Genomic DNA, 22904 nt, shown 5'->3' with positions numbered 1-22904 from the left:
TCCGATTATGGAAATTCATGACAATCAACTTAACCTGAATACTTTTATCGCAATCCTCCACAATATTGTTTATCATCCCGTCCCTATATTTATTAGACCTGTACTTTTCTTGTCATATGTCATAAGAATATCTATAGAGGGTTATGAAATGACTACTGCTGCTGTAACTGTGGAGATCTGCAGCATCTTCACTCAGTATTGGGTGACGTAGCTGGTCGTTGTAGGAAAGTAAGAGGCTTTAAATTCATTGTAAACAAGGCAAAACTTACAGTGATGTACAGAAAGAAGCCACGATAATTAGCCGAGCTGTTTGGCACATGAACAGTGATGATATGTTTGTAGGCAAACGCACGATTTCTGGGATATTTCATAAGAAAATAGAAACAATACATCCTGAAGTCTTCAACAAAAGTCCACTCTGTACGTATGAAATAAAGCCCCCGTTCTTCATCTCCGGTTTTAAGTCCAAAGAATATAGATACTATGTAAGGCTGGAAGATAGAGATAAAGAAAAAAGAAGAGGTCCAATGGTGTGCTTTGCATTGATCCGGTCTTCTGAGGTCCAGTCTGCAGTTTACAGCCTTCTGAGGTGGAAGAGTCGTCTGAGGAGTAAAACAATCAGCTGATGTGCTTCAATCGGATGAGCTGATGAAGAGTCTGTGTGTGTGTTGTGTGTGTGTGTGTGTGTGTGTGTGTGTGTGTGTGTGTGTGTGGTGAGGTTGAAATAAAAACAGGACGAGAACCGAACACGTCTCTATCCTCTGTTCTGATTGGCTATTAGCAGGTTTCCCCCAGAATCCTGTGCAGGTCCTCGGAGAGAACACGGCCTTCCTCGCCACGGCTTATATTCCTCACCATCCTGCGATTAAACACACACACACACAATCACAACACACACGCACACACAATAACACGTTCAACATGAATCCCAGGATTGTTTTCTTTGAATCGTAATCTTTAAAAATGCCTGAACGATACGAAGCGTATTTTACCACATTCCTGACAGCTCCTCGTGCAGTAGCTGGATGACATCACCACAGTTAAAGATGATGTCATCGGTGCTGGCCATACTGCTCTCTACCATGACCCTGTACCTGCCCGCCACCTGGAACAGAAGACAGACAATAACATACAGTTTGATACTCGTCTACATGCTCATCAGTCCTGGATCTGTAACATCAGAGAGCCTGAGAGAGACGAGGACGTTCTGCTGCTGCAGGATCGCTTCATCAATAATGATGAATCGCCCTCATGGCAGAAGTATGCTGCTTTTCTTTCTCACTGTGTTTGCCCACTGAGCTGTGAACGATTGTCGACACACCAGGTGGCGAGTCGAGCTCCCCGTGGTTCAGGCAGGACCTGAATCCTGAGCGCTGCCACCTGTCCTGGTCTACACATCACAACAAATCATCTCTGCAGGACTTCCTGCGCCATGACAGTAACAAGATCTCACCAGGGGGGCGGGCTGATCCTCCTCGTCTGAGTCCGATATGTTGGAGAGGTCTGTGGCACCCCAGTCCTCCAGGCCGTCACAGATGGCCACTGAGTGGGCCGGGCCGGGCCAAGCTGCAGACGACAAGACAGCTGAGACGTCTGAAGTGTTACACTGACAAAGACCTCGGCTCCTCAGGAAAACCAAACGCTTCTGTTCCTGCTTCAGTAACTGTGAAGATATACTGACAACACTTTTCTACAGGTTAAATGGTTCTTAGCTGCAGGTTTGGCATTTCTTAATATATTTTTAAGTTTAACATTTCTGATATTTAACTCTGTGTGTGTTTTATGTTTCCACTGTGGGTAAAAGACAAATCGCCTCAAGAACAATTAAAAATGTAGATTAATGACGGAGGAAAGTAGACACTAGGTTGATGGCAGCGTTTCTTCCTCGTCACTCAGTTACAGGAAACAGCGTGTTTTTGTATTTTGATGCACATTTCAAAGCAGCACATGAGAAAATCTCGATGGAAACAGATAAATTCAAAGAAACGTCGCTTGCTTTCGGTGGTTCTTGCTTTTTCTTTTTTTTCTTAATGTTCTTAAATGAGCAATAATGGAAAAAAACTTATACTCAAGACAAAAAGGGGGCAGCATATTGCTACAAAGCTAACTTATGGTAACTGTAGCCGCCACTAGCTAGTCGTGCAGCTGGTCGTCTAGATTGAGAACTCGATGGACGTTTACGCTGCTAGCACATTAGCTTTGGACCAGGACGGGTCTGGGCTAGCTGGTTAGCATGCTAACGTCAGTAGCTATCACTGCAAAACATGGAAGAAACTTCCCGAATGATTTCTGACGTAGCAAACATTTAACTCACGTGACCGATCAGCTGAATAAAATGCTAACATTTGCCAACTTTTGACAGAAATACACTTTGTGTAGTTTTGTTTATTTGCTCCAAACCAGCTGATAAAACTAATTTGCATTCTTCATCTAAAATTTACTGAACAATTAGCTGCAAACACCCTGAAGATGCATTGATCGATGTGTGCGTTTGTGTGTGCGGCGACTCACTGCGTCGAGGTGAGTGGACCACGGGCTCAGAGTGGGCGGGGCTACTGTGTGTGGACTCCTCCCCCCGGAACCTGTGGGAGTGGCTTGTTGCCGAGGAGCTGTGAGGAACAGGGAGACACGCTGAGCAGCCTCCCACCGACGCTCCGCCCCACGACACACACACCTCTGATGCACTAAACCGCATCACCAGGGGAACAAGACACGACCACACACACACAACACGACGCACAACAACAACGACAACAACAACAACAACAACATCCACGGTGTCACAAAACGAGCTCATCCACATTCTGTTAAATAATACTGCATTCCAGTCAGTTCACAGTCACATATATTTCAGCGTCAGGATGTTTGAGTTTATAACTTAGATGTCAAATATATCAGAGATCGCTGGAATATATGGAAATACTTTTTTAGTATCCAGCAAACAAACAACAGAGGCCTGTACTGCGAAGCCAGTTTAGTGGGTAAGCGAGGTATGTTGAGTCTAAAGCCAGGCTTCCCTGTACTACAAAGGTGGCTCTCTTTTAACCCGGCTAGATCACCATGGTAACTTATGCTTAGCTCATAACCTGGTCCCGACCAGGTTATGTTCAGAGTTTCAGCTTAAAATCGGCTATAAAAGCGCCGCTGTTTCTCATTCGGAGATGGCGTCACCGTTCATTGAGAACCCGGTGGACCTGGGAGCAAGAATAATTCGGGCAGCACTGCGACGTGAGCGGCGCTGATCCGCTGGCATTTCCTGATGAAATTCTCTATGAGCGATATAGATTTTCAGCCGAGGGAATACGGTACACTCACATATTGAGCCGAGTGTCAGGAATGCCACTCGAAAAAGCGCTCACTGTTTGTGTAGCTCTTCGTTTTTTTGCCACGGGAACCTTCTTACATTCAGTTGATGATGCAGAAAATCTGAGCAAGAACACACACTGACAAAATGATGGGGCAGCTTGGCTACATACCACTCTGAATGATGTTTTTGTATTTGGCTCTAACTTGCTGCCATGTCCGACTGCTGCTTCCACATCTTAATAAAATGCAATATGAAATATTAATTAGGCCAACCGAGTATTTATTTGTCACAGATAATGGGTAAAGTTAATTATTTCTTTGATGTGGCCATGAATAAACTGATGAACTGATCAATGTTTCACCCGTTGTAGGGCAGTGTACACCCAAACACAAATCTTACAGGCTAGAGCTATTTTCACTGTCAGAAAGCTCTTTATTGTCATTGTACAGGGACAGTCGCTACATTTGCTTGTTCATCCCGACACAGTAATAAAAAATAAAAACAACACTGAACATTTATAGCCTACGCACACTCAGCCTTCAATAAAACACACACGCGCATTCTATAACTGAGATCAGTAAAATGTGAAAACAATATAGACATCATTCAAAAATGAAAAAAGATAGTTGTTGCTTCAGTTTATTTATTTTTCAAATGGATGAGGGTTAATATGTAAAAGTTGCACAATGTTGAGCTTTCAGAAATTAAAACACTAAGGGCTTAATATAATATTGATCATAATATTAATCATTGTTAACTTGCGCATTTACACGGTCAGCACTTTTCTGCCAGCAGCCCTCCCTCGCTCTGTTGGGGGTGACAGTGTTACTTTTTGCCGTGATGGTTTCTTTGAATTCTTCATAGCCTTGCATAATAAGAATCTGCTCATCTTGAGTAAAATATGTGGCCCGGGAACGATTCATTTTCGCACGGAAGTAGAATAATATGACGCCAAACGCCCCCTTTTATGTGTACGCGCGCAGAGCACAAAGCAGAGAACCGGACTTGACAAAGTAAGTTGATAACCACCGTCGCAGTACCGTTTAACTCTGTTTGGGGACTTGGGGCTTTGTTGAGCTGCATCATGAGCACAAAGCCTGGCTATGTTGAGCCCCCTTCGCAGTACAGGCCTCAGGACTCGATTAAACATCCACAGTGAGGTTCAACCTGCTTTACGTAGCAGATGGGTGGAGCTGCTTCACCTGGTCCAACAGACAGAACGAAGACATTAAGGCGTACCCATCTACTGCATAAAGCAGAGACGCTTTACTGATTATCTACACGTGACCTATAGATAAATAATGTGTACAGATCAATCAATAAGTGACAAACATTCACAACATCTCATCCTCAAAGAAACAAACAGACAAACACTTTAGAAATGTGTGTTTGAACGTAAAGTAAACGACCATCTTTCTTTTATCGTCGTCATCAAACAGATGAAAAGACCAAAATCAACAACGTGTTTGTTTTTATCTCTCAGTGTTTTTGTGCTGAAGATGCAAAATGGGACATAAATAAACTGTTTCATAAAAATGTTAAAAATAGGTTATTTTCTAAAATAAAAAGTAGTTTTTATTAATACACAACATGACACAATCTATGTGTGATTGAGTAAAGATAAAAGATAATATCCATGTTACGATCTGAGCCGCTGTTTAGTCTCATATATCACATATTTGAGTTATTATATATAAAGTTTATATCACACAAATGATCAGCAGACTGTTGGTTTTGACCTTTTCATTCAGTGTGCTAGAAAAAGAAAAATACTGCTCACCTTCTTCTTTAAGTTCTTAAACTAGACCGTCGTCTTAAAACATTTGATTTTAAGAAAAAACTAAATGTGTTGACAGGTTTCCGGCCTGACACGTCGTCAACCACAACAAGAAGCTCTGAAGAGCTGAACATCCGTCTGATGATCAACATGCTGCATGCTGTCAGTCAGCACAACACAGATGTGTCCAACAAACACACACAAACACACACAAACACACACATCTGCACCCGCACAGCTCCATGTTTGACACCACCAGAGAACCAACAACCGTCAGAGCTGTGAGATTATTTTAACTATTTTCATTGATTAAAGCCTCCTTTATGTTCGGGGTCCTGACACTTTCACTGGGCGCTCCTCGTTAAAGATCAACGCAGGGTTTTTAATTTAGTTGTCTCCATGGTAACCAGGTGGTATCCTGGACAACCTCCTCACACTGCGAGACAAAGTTCTCCAGGTGAGAGACATGAAAGAGAATCACTGAGTGACACTTTTACTTCTTCTATCAGAAACTTCTCACATGTCGACGTGTCTTTGCGCCTTTTTACTCACCGTGTGATCTCTAAACGCTGGAGTCAATAACACAACTCACGTAAAGTGAAACTCTCGCCAAAATGCAACCAAGGCTTTTTTTGTGAATGTACCCAAATCAAACCTTCGTGTAAAAGCATTATTACGATGCAAGAGCCACTTTTAAGATTTACCATATTCTCGTTTTCATTTACGCTAGCACCAAAATCTCTATTTTTAAAACAGTAAGAAGTCTCGACACAACATGAAACTTTGCTGGTAGTATCACCAGGGTCTCTACACATGAACACGAGCATTGAGAACATTGTTTGTGTACACAGAGTTACTAAAAAGAAGGTTTTTGAACAACTCACGTTAGCAGTAGCTTGTTCCGCTCGCCGCCGTCCTGCCAGTGGAGAAGTGTCGATCTCAGAATGTGACGTAACCTGGAGGACAGTTAAGGTGGAACTACTGTCTTCCAGCAACAACACGACGCGAGATCTCACGTGACTTTTCCAGCTTTTGATTTTAGTATTGTTTCTTATATGAGGCTCCTTTTTCAACTTCAAGGTCAATATTGTTTTTCGCTCATGACAAAACAACTAATTATCCTGCATTTATATGGAACTAAGCTTTAGGAGCGTTCCACCTTAACTGTCCTCCAGGTTACGTCACATTCTGAGATCGACACTTCTCCACTGGCAGGACGGCGGCGAGCGGAACAAGCTACTGCTAACGTGAGTTGTTCAAAAAGCTTCTTTTTAGTAAACTCTGTGTACACAAACAATGTTCTCAATGCTCGTGTTCATGTGTAGAGACCCTGGTGATACTACCAGCAAAGTTTCATGTTGTGGCGAGACTTCTTACTGTTTTAAAAATAGAGATTTTGATGCTAGTGTAAAAGTGCCCGTAGCACTCCCATTGAAAATGAGTTTGACCCGAAAACGAAAATACACTAAATCTAAAAAGTGCCTCTTTCATCGTAATTATGCTTTTACACGAAGGTTTGACTCATATACATTCACAAATAAAGCCTCGGTTGTTAAGCAGCCTGACAAGCGAGCGTGCAGAAGTTTGATCTTTGCAGGAGATTCAGTGTGAAACTCTCTGTGTGGAGCTGAAGTTCAGCGGCCACAGACGGCAGAATATCAGTTCTCAAGGCCGATGACAAAGATGCTAATAAATCACACAAACACACAACAACCTGTGTGCAGATAATCATGATGCTCTGCCATGAAGACAACAAGATGTGTGTGAAGGAGGTTGAGGAGTTATTTAAAACTGAATCACTTCAGAAACTGACTTTCGATCGGGGTGAGAGACACTTCCTCTCACTGTATCACGTTTTAAATCAATTTCTGAACTGAGAACAGATTAAAAGTGAGTCGACCTGACGTGAGGATGTAATGTGGACATGCAGAGACTCTCACCTGTCAGAGAGAGCGTTGTCTGAGAGCGGGAGGGAAGGTGAGTCCTCTGAGGAAGAGGAGAGGAGACAGAGGACGGTAACTGATCCAGAACAACTGGACTCCACAGAAGGAGCATATAAGCTGACCGTGACAGACGTAAATGAACGTATCTACAGTTAAATCAGAGCTGAGTCCATGTTGAATAAAATAAAATCAGGCATTTCAAAGAAGGAAGTCGACACAGTGATAAAAACCTTGTCGCAGTTTCAGCTGGTTGGTGAGAATCTTTCGGATCTCAGTCAGCCAGGCGACTTTGATCTCCAGCGTGGGCGCCTGGACGAGATCACAATGCAAGAACAGGTGAGTCAGCGAGCGAGCTGAAGGTGGAGACGCTAAAACTCTGAGCAACAACCTGAGAACAAGAAAACGGGGATACGAAGGTCGATACCTGGACGATGTAGACCACTTCTCTGCCACTGTACCAGATTTCAAACTTCTTTATGTCTCCTTTCACGTTTTCTGTGATTCCCACCGCACTCATCTACAGAACGAGAGGAAGGCAACGTGTCATATTTACTGACCCGACTCACACCGGACAGAACCACAAACTGCAGGAGCATCATCGAGTGTTACTCTGAGGCAGGATTTGAAGCTGTAGAAGGGCGTCCGGTCGGCGGTGTCCTCGTCTCGCCGCTTGCAGAAGAGCAGGGCGTGGTCGTAGAGGAAGAGGTGTCTCTGCATGGGCTTGAACCGGGCCAGCTCCTTCATCCGCACCGCCGCCCGCTTATGGCTGATCCAAACGCTGAAGCCTCCCTGCATCACCACCCGGCCCAGCTGGCTGAGGTCACCCTGGGACAGACAGACAGACGGGCGACGCAGAACTTCAGCAATCCTCGTTCCACAGAAGAAACACGTCACATTTTGCATTTTGAATCACTTTGCAGCGTTAAAATGTAGGTGAGAACTTGAACAAGTAGGGTCACGTCTACAGCAAACACATTATAATGAAAAAAGGAATTGTCTGAGCTCTAAATATTGGTACTTACTTTATATATTTATGAGGCATTTTTGACTTTAAAAGTTCTAATATAATAATATTTTGAAAATTCATTAACGTTATCCAGTATGAGATTTTGTGTCATCAAATAACTCTAAATTAAAACACATAAAATACATTTTTTGAAAATCAGATTCTAAAAATGAGTAAATAACATCCTCATAAAATGTAAAAACTACATTGATCTGCAGTTTTAACCTATTTACATTTTTGGTCAACTTGAAACCTTATTCGTCACTGAGCCATCTATAAAAATGATTCTCTGTCCTTCATCCAGAAGCATTGATTTACAGCTGCAATACATGATTAGTTCAACTGTTTTTTCTTGTTTCATCAATTTGTTATTTGGTCTATAAAATGTCAGATTTCTTGTTTTGTCCACAACCCAAAAGAAATTCTGTTTCTTGTCACAGAGGAGCAAAGAAACCAGAAAATGTTCACATTAAGGAAGCTGGAATCAGAATCTTGACTTGTTTTTTCTTGAAGAAAATACTCAACTACACCAATTAATCAATAAAGCAATTAATCGGTGCAGCTCTAGAGGAGTAACGCAGAGTGTACAGTCCTACAGAAAAATCAAAAGAAAAGAAGAGATATACTTAATAACTCTCTCTAAACAGCAATAAACTCTGCAGCAAACAGTGATCATTCTCTGTTTTCTGCACAGACCAAACCAAAAATTAAAAACATTTAATAGAGTTTACTTCAGTTTAAAAGCAGCACACTGGATTCTCTCCAGAACGTCAAACTGTTGAGTTGCACACACAGGATGGATTAAACACCTCCAGGCCCTCAGAGGACCCAGACAGTCGGAGCCGGGCCGACTAAGTGACGGAGCATTTCATATTAACACATAACGACGTGTCATCAATCTGCCGTCCTGTCACATGATCGGCCGCTCCGTCTTCTTAATTGATCGGACCGGCTGGTACCTGATATCCAGTGATGGCTATCTGATGCATGGAGTCGTTGACAGACTTGAGCAGCTCCAGCATGGAGTCCACAGCCTCCCGGAGTTCACAGCGGTACCGCTCCTCCATGCAGTGTTTCAACAGCTCCTGGACCAGAACACACACACACACACACACACACACACGGGTCGACAGGTCAGTGTTTCATCTAATGTAGTCCGCCCTGATGTCTGACTGCAGGAACGTACGCGTGCACAAATCAGTTTTGTTTGGACTAATCTTGTCAATCTGTGTCTCTTCCTGCAGCTCGGTCCAGGTCTTGTTCATTATTAATGTTCGTTATTAATCCAAATCAAACATTATAACTCACTAAACAGAACTCATTACACTCACACGGACCTGTTATAAACAGCCCGTGTTTCAGGGCTGATGGTGGAGCCATCACTGGGCTCCCCGGGCCGAGATCTCCTCTTTCATGTGAACAGTCAGATCAGCAACATGACACTCGAACAAAACTATATTTTCGTTCATCTCTATAAACAGATATCTGCACGTAGTGTAATGTAATGAATGAATTCTGGTCAATGAGTTGAGCCTCTTCTGCCCTCAACATGGATTGTTTACATTGATGAAACCCGATCACGCTACAGACACAGACTACAAACTGAGACCGAACACATCAGAGACCAAAATCTTAGAAAACAAAAACAAATAAACATAAAAATAATAAAGGGTTTTAATAAAAGGTACGTTTCCTGATTTTCTGGGCTTATTTTAATATAGAAAACTGGATCAGACACCCGGCCCACATCCTGGACCACGTGGAATGATGGTACCATATGTGGGTCAGATGAGGGTTCTGGTTCAGTTCTGATATCTGGGATTATCTTCTTTATAATGTTTTCTGTCATTGTTGTATCAGATTGTTTTAATTTCCTTTTCACTTTTCTGTACAAAAGATTTATTTCAAAGATTATTATTGTTACGGATTAAATCTTTCCGACGTGTGTGATTGTGCGCGCTGCATCTCTGCAGGCCTCTCCATGACTGACTGGCTCAGATGAACAGAACCTTGAGTAGCAGCTGGTACTTGGTGAGGCGCTGGACTGGTTTCAGGAGGTAGGAGTCCAGACCCAGTTTGTGGTCCAGCTTCCTCTGGCACTCCTGGAGAGAGAGACAGGGAGATTCATCGCAGACAGATTTTCCAATAAATGATGATAGAAAACCAGAATTCTGTTTGGATCGGGCCTCCTGTCTGAACACTGACCCGACTGACTCGACATGGACGAACATTTAAACACTCAGGATGTAACTACCTGAAAGAAGGGCGAATCAGAGCACTGTCTCCATAGCAACTCAGAGCGCGGCTTGTTTTGGCAGTAACGCTCGTACACCTGGAACTTCTCTTTCTGCTCACACACACACACACACACACACATTAACACACACTTAGATATTTCCTGTGACATCACTTCACATGCAGTTGGCGTGTTTTGTTTCCTCACCCGCTGCACGAAGCACGCCCCCACCCTCTCCGGTGTCTCCAGGCAACCCTGCAGGTCCTGGAGGAAGATCCTGAGCGAGGAAAATGAGAGGAAGTTGTCTTGGCGATCAAGATGTGTGTGTGTGTGTGTGTGTGTGTGTGTGTGTGTGTGTGTGTGTGTGTGTGTGTGTGTGTGTGTGAGTCTTGCCTGCTGTGAAACTGGTAAATCTCTGGCATGTTACCAAACAGAACGTCCTTCTGGTATCGCAGAGCTGAAGGAAGAAGATTAGACATGGACGGGTCCTCCATTTCTGCCCTGTAACCCTGAGGAGAGGATGAAGAGGAGAAGAGGAGGAGGAGAGGAGGAGAGGATGAAGAGGAGAAGAGGAGGAGGAGAGGAGGAGAGGATGAAGAGGAGAGGAGGAGAGGAGGAGGAGAGGAGGAGGAGAGGAGGAGAGGAAAATATGTTTGTACGACATTGTCAGACCTTTTGTCACATTTCTACTTCCTCTCTCTGCCAAAACACTCTGTTTTCTCTGCCCTGCAAACTAATAAGAGCAAAATGGCTTCAAAATAATCCAAAATAAACCCACCAGAAGGACGGAGAGCAGCTCGTCCACATAGATCCTCTCTGTAGCGATCAGTTCCTTCATAATGTGGCTAGAATGAGTGAAAATGAGAGAGAAAGAGACAAAACCTGAATGCAAATCAGAAGAAAAGACTTGACACCACTGTGCACACTGTGATCTCGGCTCCTGTGAAACACAATTACAATATATAATCCTATAACGTAAGATACACAAGCAGTGCAGGAGTCACAGGTGAAGCTTCAGGTCAAGGATCCTGTGTGACAGGTGAGGGATGGCGTACCGGGTCACCTGCTCTGGGTTATCTTCTGCCTCTGAATCAGTGTCGGTGGAGGCGCCGTACAGGCAGCTGCGGTTTCCCTGGAAATCATGCATGACCTCGATCTGACAAACACACAGGAAACAAGAGTCTCAACCTCTGGGGCAAGGTCTGAAATATTATATATTATAAATTATATTTAAAAAAACATGTCTTTTTTTAGCTGAAACAACAATCAATATTCCCACAAAACAAATAAATACACTGTAAAAACACATTGCAGAGGAGAAAGTGAAAGTCTGTACAAAATGTTTATGGTAATCCATCAAAAGTTACTCAGATATATTTCACACACACACACACACACACACACACACACACACACACACACCTTGCGTTGGCTGTTGTTCCTCCTCGCGGCTCTCTTTCCAGGAAGCAGGTCGAAGGAGAACTTGGAGTTCAGGACGTTGAAGTCAACGCCTGTGAAGAGAAACGTGGTGGACGATGCGTTCAGGTGCTTCAGCAAAAGCACAACTGCTGCAGCACTTGAATTTCCATTCTGGGGGTCAATAAAGGATTATCTTATCTTATCTTATCTTATCTTATCTTATCTTAAAAGTAAAAGTGCATTTCCTGCATTCAAATCTGTAGAAATTAACATTGGCGGGATTTGGCGGCCTCTAGTGTAACACCACTGTCGTACACACAAATCCCACGTCTGTAACAGTTTGTCAGATGCTCTACAAACAAAACTAATGACATCAACAAGTGATAGGAGGACAGAGCGGCTGAGACAGAGACGCCGTTCACTCTGTTACAAGACACTGAACCATCCACATGAGTTTGAAGCTGATATTTATGAAGCTTCAGACTAAACAAAGTCCTCAGACATTCATCAGCTTCTGACTCTGAGTGGGAATAACAGTTAAATTCCCCCCGCTGACTGTATCTCTGATCTGTCGTTCCAAATCAAACACATTTATGTTATTCTGTCTGATCTCGTTTGATAAACTATTTAATGACTGATGTAATATTTTTATACTGTTGAGGCTCGTCCCGCCGCCCACTTTGAAAACAGCTGTTGCGATAAAATCAGAACAGGTGAAACTGCACTGAAATCTGCGTCACAGCGGGTCGTACCATGTTTGGGGGAGAAGAGGGGCGACTTGCAGCGCTGCCAGGTCTGGTCGGGTTCAGGTCTCGGGGCCACCAGCTGGACTGGTCTGACCTGCACATCCGCCAGCTTCTTCAGACACAGCTCTCTGTTTCTGATCATCGACTGCATCACGCTCAGCTTCTCTGTCACCATGGAGATCTGGGACTGGGAGGAAAGAAGAGGAAGCGTGAGCTGAGGTCAGATGTGATCTGTGTGTTTGCTGCAGTAGCGGAGGGTTAACCTGCAGCTGTGGGGTGAGCACGGCTTCAAACTCCAGGCTCAGGATGTCCTGGCAGTTTTTCAGAGCGGACGGCGCCCTCTCCTGGTGACAGCTGAGGCACTGCAGAGCCTCCTGAGCTCCCTCTCGGGTTTGGAACCTGTCCACCATCTGACTGGCGAGGAGATAGGCGCCCTCGTCACACCACCGCAGGGCCTGAACACACCAACACAAGAAACACAAACTTGAAAAAGATTTTTAACCTTCTCTCTTCTGTCACAGCATTTTCTTAAACATCAAAACATGGATGCATCTTAAACTAGTTGTTGGGCAGCAACAATAACAACAATATCCATGTCATGCGTCAGTATTTTTACCGCTTCCAGGCGTAGCAGCAAGTCTCGCGCTCGAGTGAGCGAGGCCCGCTTGGTGCGTATGGCGTTGGTGATGACGTCACAGTAGTGTCGCAGCTCGTTGCAGCGCTGGACGATGAGCGCCAGGGCGTAGTGGTGGTTGGCGGCCAACTGGTGACCGTGCAGGATCAACACCTGGGCACGAGCCATCTCCTCCTGCAGCACAGGCACACACATGAAGGTGGATTGTTTTTTATGATCCCACACACACACAAAAGTTGTTGTTTTTTGATATAAGAAGATGTTAACAGCTACAGATAACTTGGAGATATCGTCACACAACACTGTACAAGTGGAGATTTGCCAAAATAAACTGATTATCATATTAATCTATTAATATCGCTGCAGTAAACACATGACATTGTACATGTTGCACAAGAATATGATTTAATTTCCTGATAACATTTTTTATAGAATACTTTGTGTAGAATTTAGATAGAACTGACAAGATAGAAATAAGAAAAGTAACGACAGAGAAAATAAACACTTTCCTGATTTAAACAATTGGAGTGTAGATTTCTGATTTTACGAGGTGCATTTGAACTAGATACGTATCACGATACTTTGATCACGATACGATACGTATCACGATACTTTGATCACGATACGTATCACGATATCACGATATTGCGATATAAATAAAGATGAAATTCAAGTACCTGTATATGTACATCAGATGATATTGATCAGAGGACAAATTGAGTCAAAACTATTTCATTCAAAACAGCCTCTCCACTTTATTAATTCCCATGAAATTTCCGGGCAGTAATATTCTCTTTGTCCAGCTTGTTGTTCTTGCTGCCTCTCTTAACTTTGAAGCCAAAGTGCTTCCAAACGTCAACTTTAAATTGCGGAGGCGTTGTTAACTTGCCATCCATTTTGCAAAGACCTCAGCCACTCTCTCTACTACTGAAATACACCCGCCGCACAGCAGAGTCGCTCTTCGGCGATATATCGATATTAGGAGTTGAAAAACCGACATTGTATTGGGCGGCAAAGTATCGCGATATATTGCCGTATCGATATTTTTGCCCACCCCTAATTTGAACGCACCATGAGATCCTGTGAGATGGTGCAACATACTCTGACATTGACAGAAGCAGCCTTAAATTACACTCATTTTAATCATATGACCATTTTGATGGTGATAATCTCAAACTGTAGTCGTGTGTTGTCGTGTGACTTTGTGACCTCAGCACGATTGTCGAGCGTCTCCAGGTCTCTCAGCAGTTGTTCTGTCTGCACCACCGTCGTCCCCACCAAGCCGATGTCCTTCTCCTGGTTAATGAGCCTCTCCAGCACCTCCTCCATCTACACACAAACACCCACAGACGGTTGATCATCGCAGCAGACTCGGGGATCATAAAGGGAAAGACAAGAGGCAGGCGGCCATCGTCCCACCTGCTGGAAATTCATCTCGTACTGCAGCAGCTGGAGGTACTGCTGCAGCTTGAGGTGGTGTTTCTCAAAGAAGCCATCGAACGCCTCCTCCATGTCCCTGAGCTGAGCCAGGAGTCTAAAACACACACAACACAACACACAGGTGTTCACACAAACTCCCTGTCAGACTGAAGGTTTAATCAGATGTTCGAGTACCTCTGAACAGTGTCCATGTCTGCTCTGATCTCCCTCTCCTCCTCTGCGTCTCTCTTAGAGGCCTTGACAGTTTCCAGGTTGGACAGCAGCAGACGTCCTTCCTTCAGAACGTTACGGATATCGTCCTGAAACAACACAAAAAAAAAAACAACCAGGAGAATTAAAGACAAAGAACTGAGAAACAAAGATAAGAGAGTGCGGAGGGAGAGAGAGAGAGAAGAGCCGGCTGCAACCTTCATCTGTCGGTATCGGTGTGTGTGCGAGTGCAGCAGGAACTCGATGGCGCTGGCTTCGTCTGGGAGCTCGGACTCAGACAGTTCTGATCCGAAGCCCTGCAGCAGCTGGGCGATCTCCTTCACTGTCACGGCGAAGGTCTCGATGGCCTGGAGGCAACCACACACAAGAGAGACACATGAACACAAACAGGAACATGTCACACACACACACAACACCTTTTCAAAACAAAAGACATTTGACGGGTTTTGTGTGGAGCTGCTCAGAGACTCGACACCGGAGACTAGGGGTGGGCAAAAATATCGATACGGCAATATATCGCGATACTTTGCCGCCCAATACAATATCGATTTTTCAACTCCAAATATCGATATATTGCTGAAGAGCGACTCTGCTGTGCGGCGGGTGTATTTCTGTAGTAGAGAGAGTGGCTGAGGTCTTTGCAAAATGGATGGCAAGTTAACAACGCCTCCGCAATTTAAAGTTGACGTTTGGAAGCACTTTGGCTTCAAAGTTAAGAGAGATAGCAAGAACAACGAGCTGGACAAAGAGAATATTACTGCCCGGAAATTTCATGGGAATTAATAAAATGGAGAGGCTGTTTTGAATGAAATAGTTTTGACTCAATTTGTCCTCTGATCAATATCATCTGATGTACATATACAGGTACTTGTGTTTTCATCTTTATTTATATCGCAATATCGTGATATCATGATGCGTATCGTATCGTGATCAAAGTATCGTGATACGTATCGTATCGTGATCAAAGTATCGTGATACGTATCGTATTGTGAGGTTCTTGCCAATACCCACCCCTACCGGAGACACACCGGACTCTGTTCTGATCCGGAAACGATGCCTGACAGGAGGAGAGCTCAGTGATTACATTTTATTTATCTTCACTTCTGTTTATCAGCCGGACTGCAGCAGCTAGCAGCCGAGGTGGAGCAAGATGAACGTTACTTTGTGAACGTAACGTTACAGACGGGAGAGAGCGGAGAAAGAAGAGAGACAACCTCGAGTATCCGGGGGGAGATCTGCACTGATGTGTGATGTTTTCGCTACGTTACTTGAGTAAACTTGTGGATTTCTCTGTGTTTGAACATTGTTGGGAAGATTTGGGATGTACAACACAGGATATATATCTTTTAATACAAGCAGAACAAGGCCTGTACGGAGGAAACAACATCAGGAGAGACATCATGCAACGCTCCTGTCTGCTGCTGTCTAGTGTTTCTCAGTTGTTAGTTTCATTCTTGCGCTGGATTGTTTCTGATCCGAACACCAGTGGAAGGTGTGCAGCTTTAACCTGGTTTCACCTTCAGACACACATGAGAAGTGTTTACCGTGCGGAGGACGATCCAGTCGCTTTGGCAATATTCCACTTTCGCAGTGAAGTCTGACGTCAGGTGGTTTTCATCGATGTAGCGCAGAAGGTCACCGACCGAGCGCAGCATCACCACCTACGAACACACACACACACAAACTACATGATTCATCTTGTTGGAAGAAGAAGAAGAAGAGAGAAGATTTCATTGTTTCTACATGTTTTCATACTCAGATTTGAACCTTCTCTCACCGGCATCTTTAACAGGAAGTCATTCTGGCTGAAGCGGAAGCCGAGGTCGGTGCTTGACGACGGACTGGGGGTGGAGCTCAACAAGCCGGTGGGGCGGAGCACCAGGACCAGATGCAGATTGCCTGGAAATGACGTCTGAAAGAGGAAGAATGGTGTTAAGTCATTACCAGAAACTAAGACACGAGTAAAGAGTTGTCTTGTGCAGCAGGCAGAAGGAGAGAGGAGAAGCGCTGGCGTTTAAAAATGCATAAAGTCACACCCTGCAGATCGATACGAGGCAGCCATCTAAACCTGCGCCGGCTGCTGAGGATCGAGCACTCGTGAATTTATTTAGAGGAATCATTTATGTGTGGTCAGCTGAGGAGGTGTGTGGATCAGGGGGCAGTCAGTCAGAACCGTGGACAGCTGAGCGGTGTTCTAGCAGAGCTCAACACGGCATCAGCGCCTCTCCGTGTCAATCTGGGAAGTCTCAGCAGGTCCGACTGTCGGCCATCGCCTCGCTCTGATCCTCTGTGCTGTTGTTGTCTCTGAGTGGGTTCTGGATCCGGTGTTTCTCCGGTTCTGATCCTTCTCCAGGACTGCAACTTACAGTTATTTGTTTTGATTAATTATTTAGTTGTTTGTCAACATCCTGACCACAACCCATATTTCATTTTACTGTCATAGAGGAGTAAAGAGACGAGGAAATGTGATTATTTAAGAAGCTGAAGTCAGAATTTTGTCTTTTTTCTTTCTGAAACACGACAGAAACCGATAAATGATTCCCTGCATGTTTAATGATTAATTAAAGGAGCACTCTGTAGTTTGGGGGACGAAATTTTAGTCTAAGAGGAGAAGAAGACTTTTGTTTTTATGCCTAAATAAGCAAAATAATCAAACTCTCTTTGTCTTCATGACCGAAGAAACTGAATAAACAAACTGACCTTAAAGAACAACACAAATACTGTTTTACTTTGTTTATATGTGGCGGACCCTGCCACCTCTTAAACAGTCTTCTGGGACCTTATTTTCTACATGGTGTCCCTTTAATCCGTCATTATTGTCTGTCATTGATCTCTATCTTTTGGTCTTAACTGTCAGAAAATGGTAGAAAACGATAAGTGTTCACAAAGATGTTCTCAAATGTCTTGTTTTGTCTTCAACCTAAAGATATTCGATTTTGTGAACATAGAGGAGCAAAGAAACCAGAACATATTCACATTTAAGAAGCTGAAATCAGTGGATTTTCTTTGTTTTTCTCGACAAAGTGACTCAAACTGATGAATCACTCCCAAAATATTAATAGCTGCATCTCTTATTTTCTGCTCTTGTGTATTTCCGTCTGTCTCTGTGTGTTTTCCTTCAGCGGACGATTTCTCTGATCAACACTTTCAGCGAGACGATGCAGCAGATAATCACCGAAACACACGAGTCTGTAAACTCTTTGAGTCCAGAGGCTCGAGGATTAAAACCCAGCGCTGTTGTTTTATTGCCTCCCGTGAGGAGAAGTGGTTTCCACCAGCCGCTAATCAAGTGCTTCAGCTGATGTGGTGGAGCTTCTTTCCTCACCTGCTGCCAACTTCTACAGATCTCCTCGTCTCTTCTCTGCTGTCCATCTCAGCAGTGTTTACACAGAAACAATGGCCTCTGCAGACTTTTATACCTCATGTTAACCTCTCCAGTGAGACTTTACTCTGATAAAACACGCAAAAGTCTTTTTCTCTCTCCTCTCTGGTTTGTAAGTTTGTGATCCACCTGCAGAAACGAGGCCACAGGGTTTTATTTTCTCTGACGCGTGCAGAGGAACAGCTTCCTGTGGTCAGGAGTGTTGTACTCATCACAACCAGACCTTTAAACCGGACGCTGCTCACCTGCAGCCGCCCTGTTAATCAAGAAACTGACCCTATCAGGTAAAAGGTGACCCCGAGCCCTCAGGATGAGCCTCCTGTAGCAGCCATGATGGATCTAACTCAAGGATTTCTCTGCAACCCACAGCTGCAGTTAGATCATCGAGGATGTGACACATAATCTCAGATCTGTTACATAAAGCTGCACAAGTTGAGACCCTCAGACTGCAGAGGGCCGGTACACACACACACACACACACACACACACACACACACACACAGTAAACGTTTGTCATTGGCCTGTCCTGCACACGCTGTCCTAACACTGCACAGCCATCTGAATCTGCACCGAGGCGTCCTGAACGTCTGCTGCAGTTTGCGCTGTTCTCGGATCAGATCCGAGCCTCCGTGTCGCAGCTCCGAACTGTCCTAAAGAACATCTCGTGTCTGTGCTGCAGTATCCTCTCCGCCCCGTCTCCAGCCTCCACACCTCCCGAACCTCCCGAACCCCCCCACAGCTCCTTACCGCGGCCCGGCGCAGACGGGGGAACCCCCACAGCGGGTTGGACTCGGCCATGGCTCTCAGCGGTTCCGCTTCTCCCGTGTTCCTCCCCGGGCCCGGCAAGTCTGCAGCGGGACGTGGTGTCGGGAGCGAGCAGCCGCAGCGATGGCACGGTACCGTCCTCTGCAGTGTCCGGGCGGGCCGAGCGGCGCGCGGAGTGCGCACCTCTGCTGCTGGTGTGGAGCGATGACGGCGCGAGCTCACCTGACGTCAACGCCAAAACAAGTTCGCACGCGCCACATTAATGCGCATATTAATATAGAGTCTTTACTAAATGCTGATTGGATCATCCATCCTGCTGCTGACAAGCAAAATGTAATTTATCTTCTACTTTATTTACCCTGAAAAAAACCTTCTGATTCTGTTTTTTTAATTTATCTATTTTTAATTACTTATTTATTTATTTGCCCTTTTTTGTTTCATCACCACATTTGGAAACATTCAGTCTGCTGCTGGGAGATAAAGGAGAGAGAGAAGGTCTCCATTAACACCTGAACACCTCTAGATGGCGCTTTAAACTCAGGAGACATGAACAGCAGCAGCCACCGGAGAGGAGGACCTGAACACACAGGTGCATCATGGGAAAGTTCAATTGATTCCAGAATTGATTGATTCCAGAATTGATTCTGGTCTATGCTGGAAAAACCACGACCTCGACCACGTGTTGAGTGCATAAATAGAAAAATTACTAATTATCATGATAAATAATCGGTCTTATGTAATTTTCTGATATTTTGAGACTCTGGATTTTTCATCTCTATAAACTGTAATCATCAATCATCAAGAAAAGGCTCGAGATATTTCACTTTATGTGTAATTAATCTAGAATATATGAACATTTTCCTCCTCTATACAGACGCATCAATCAGTTCCATTAGTGCACTTACAGACCAGAACACCTGTGCTGGACGAGGATTTCTTAAAACCAGGTTTTCTCACTTGTGTTAATTGATTAAATCCCCTGAAAATCTGGTTCTGAAGCCCCCGTAACACTAAAGAGTGACGACAGCAGCCGCCTTCATCCGTTATCCGTAACAGATTATCCTGCAGGGTCGAGCGGGGCTGCAGCAGATCCTCCCTGATACCGTTAAACCGGACAGGTCAGCAGCTCACCAGAGGTCCGACACACAGGAACAGAACACTTCTCACATCAGAATCAGACCCACGGGCCACACAGAGGCGCCGGGTAAAGGAGCAGTCCATAGATTTGGGGAGGAACTTTATTGTAAATATCAAAATTGTTATTTGTGGGTTGTTATTTTTCAAAACTACATAGTGCCCCTTTAGTCTGTCAGTAAGTGTTGACTAATCCCAGCATGACGTTCTCAAATGTCTTGTTTTGTCCACAAACCAAAGATTTGTAATTTACTGTCGTAGAAAAGGAAAGAAACCAGGAAGTATTCACATTTAAGAAGCTGAATTAGTGAACGTGTCTTAATCTTCTTTACAAAATCACTCAAACCGATTAATCAATTATCTGTACATTAATAGGTGCAGCTCTTCTTTGTTGTGTCTGTTGTCGCTGCCTGTCTTGGTGTTTGTTCTCTGCGGTTCTGGAACACAAACACTTGGACACTGGGAGAACAAGAAGCCTAAAGACGTAAAGAGACCCGGTCAGAACCCAGTCCAGGACCCTGTTCGAGTTTAAAGTTTATCAAACACGCAGAAATCTCTCAGGAAAATCCAGAACTGTTAGAATCCTGAGTTCTTGTAGGACCCAAGGTGAGTGACACAGTTCTGGGATGATGGGTCATACGAGCAGTTCACTAGAACCGCTGACACAGAGCTGCTCGTTCTACAGGACAGAACCAAGCTTCAGGTTCTGCACTCGTCATCTGATCGGTTGGCATCTCATTCTACCCGAACATATAAATAATTCATGACGCTGACTCTCCTCATGAGACACTTCACATCAGTATCAGTGCATTTGGTTCTGATACGACTCAGCCGCCTTCAGTCAGTCCACTGAGCTGGTTCTGAATAAACCAGCGCCAACTTGGGTTTTGGTGACCAGGTATTAGTTTCACTCACAGTTACTGGACAAGTGCAGGTTTTTATCAGTGTGGTTACAGAAGATCGTGTTGGAGAAATTCGGAAAAAGAATTTAATTAATATTCATTTTTAATAATTTGCATTTCAACCTTCAGATATATTCACTTTAACCAGACTCTGTCCAAACAACCAACTCTGTTTCAGCCAAATCAAACTAAAACAGCCAATTCAGTGGGTGATGTACAATATATGCATCTAATATTTTGTTAACATACCACATGAATATTTCCAGAAAATGTCCAAACTCCAGACTCTCTCTCTCTCTCTCTCCATCTCTCTGTTGTTATTTAGACACTAATGCATGTGCCTGTCCGTCATGTGACCAGCGGGGATCTCCTCCTGAGAGGGAATCACTCTGTCACGTTGTGTTTCTGTTGCTGGCCAACAGGCAGCGAGCCAGAGGAGACACACTCTTCCAGGAAAAGTATTTTAAAAGCTGAGGAAACAACGATTAGTGTGGACGCAATGTGACCCGTTCAGATAAAACCTCCTCCTGCTGCACATGTTTTATTTTAACTCACCCGAGCCCGAAAGTTTATTCAGAGAGTTTTATACAACCTGCTTTAAATTCCCGTTGCACTGAACGACGCGTGCAGAGATCAGATAAAGCTCGTCAAGCTTTCACATAATCTTCACCTGCATGGCGTCCGTATGAGCCTGTTTGATGTGAGCGGACTAACACCTCCGCTAAGCCACAGATGTTACAACACAGTGACCCCTCACTCCGTCAGGCCGACCTTGGCTGGAGTCCAGTTAAGACTCTTACTCCGATTCTGCAGATTCTAATAATAACAACAACATTTTATTGAATTATCTTCCCAAAAAATATTATCTAGTTGTCTTTAATGGTCAGATAAACCCACTTTTACTCCACAAAGTTTAACTGACAACTTTAGCTAGTAGTTACTTTGCAAATTCAGAGTAATATTACATTAAATAATGCAAAAAATATATGTAAATAATGTAATGTAAATGATATATGATTTGTGATTTAAATTCAGCACCGAGTGTAAAAAAAGAGCCATAGCAACCGGATGTTAGCGCGTGGCTAGCTAGTGTCGCTAACAGTTATATCTCTATTTTAAGCATCAAAAACATTTAAAATGCTACACAAAAACAAAGTGTTTTCACTACAGGATGGATGAAAAAGCGCTGAGATAACTACAGATAGTAGAGTCGACACCTGGGCGGTTTGTAGAGAGGATATACGTCACGCTACGTGTTGTTCTACCTTGAAATAAGGCCGGATCTCTAACATCAGCGTTGAAACACTCAGCTAACATTAGCCTTATGTTTGATAATGTTACACAACAACAAAGAAAGTAATTTATTATTAAATATCAACACACATCTTTATTATTATTTATTAAAACCTGGAGGAAAAATGTTCTGGATGTAATCAAACGGTAATTTTAGCTTGGAAGTGGTTTAATGCTAACGTTAGCTAAATCGTTATCCAATATGTTGTTTGTCTCGTGTTGCCCTGACGCTTCCATCACTGTGGAACAGGTTAAACCTGGACTCATCAGAACCACACGACCGTTCTCCGTCCCTCCAGAGTCCAATCTTTACGTTCCCGAGCAAACTGAAGTGTTTTTTCCCGACTATCCTCAGTGAGAAGTGTTTTTCTTGAGACTACGCAGCAGGTTAGTGACGATCCTTTGAGTTCTCATGTGGAAATGCTCTTAATTTCACTTTTAAACGTAGCTAATGTGGATTTTTTATGATTTGATTTCACGAAATTGATATTTGATTTTTCTCTTCCTCGAGGATGATGGTTCACTTCCGTCCTTCCAGATTTTAATTATGTGTCGGAGAGTAAATGACCCATTTTTAGTGTTTTCACCACATTCATCTCCATAGTTGTTGTTGTTGTTGTTGTTTTTTGCTGGATCCAGGCCAACAGTTTGACCCTTCAACATCTTTTCCACGACCACAGAATCATTTAAGACATGAGAAGCTACGCGTC

The 22904-nt window shown here is 43.9% G+C and overlaps 1 protein-coding gene across 2 annotated transcripts; it reads right to left on the bottom strand.

The window, feature by feature from the left end:
- Window positions 1–215: 215 nt before the first annotated feature.
- Window positions 216–19216, bottom strand: mcf2b (MCF.2 cell line derived transforming sequence b). Of its 2 annotated transcripts, none has more exons than XM_030438592.1 (26): window positions 18848–19216; window positions 16496–16630; window positions 16263–16379; window positions 14916–15065; window positions 14683–14807; window positions 14488–14602; window positions 14278–14397; window positions 13051–13242; window positions 12698–12889; window positions 12441–12621; window positions 11692–11780; window positions 11325–11425; window positions 11048–11114; window positions 10663–10778; window positions 10477–10546; window positions 10288–10380; window positions 10043–10135; window positions 8993–9118; window positions 7637–7852; window positions 7452–7544; window positions 7258–7336; window positions 7025–7070; window positions 2512–2684; window positions 1454–1566; window positions 993–1105; window positions 216–859 (listed from the first exon to the last, which is right to left on the bottom strand). In XM_030438592.1, the coding sequence occupies exons 1-26, from the start codon at window positions 18896–18898 to the stop codon at window positions 778–780; spliced, it is 3048 nt and encodes a 1015-aa protein (XP_030294452.1). In that variant the 5' UTR covers window positions 18899–19216; the 3' UTR covers window positions 216–777. The 2 variants fall into 2 exon arrangements, with proteins under 2 accessions (XP_030294452.1, XP_030294453.1); XM_030438593.1 differs by having other exon boundaries at window positions 2512–2609; window positions 18848–19212.
- Between the last annotated feature and the right edge of the window lie 3688 nt (window positions 19217–22904).

Source organism: Sparus aurata, chromosome 13 (genome assembly GCF_900880675.1).
Source record: "Sparus aurata chromosome 13, fSpaAur1.1, whole genome shotgun sequence".
Classification (NCBI taxonomy): domain Eukaryota; kingdom Metazoa; phylum Chordata; class Actinopteri; order Spariformes; family Sparidae; genus Sparus; species Sparus aurata.
The sequence above is the reverse complement of the archived record's forward strand: the minus strand, read 5'-3'. Positions and strand labels throughout refer to the sequence as shown.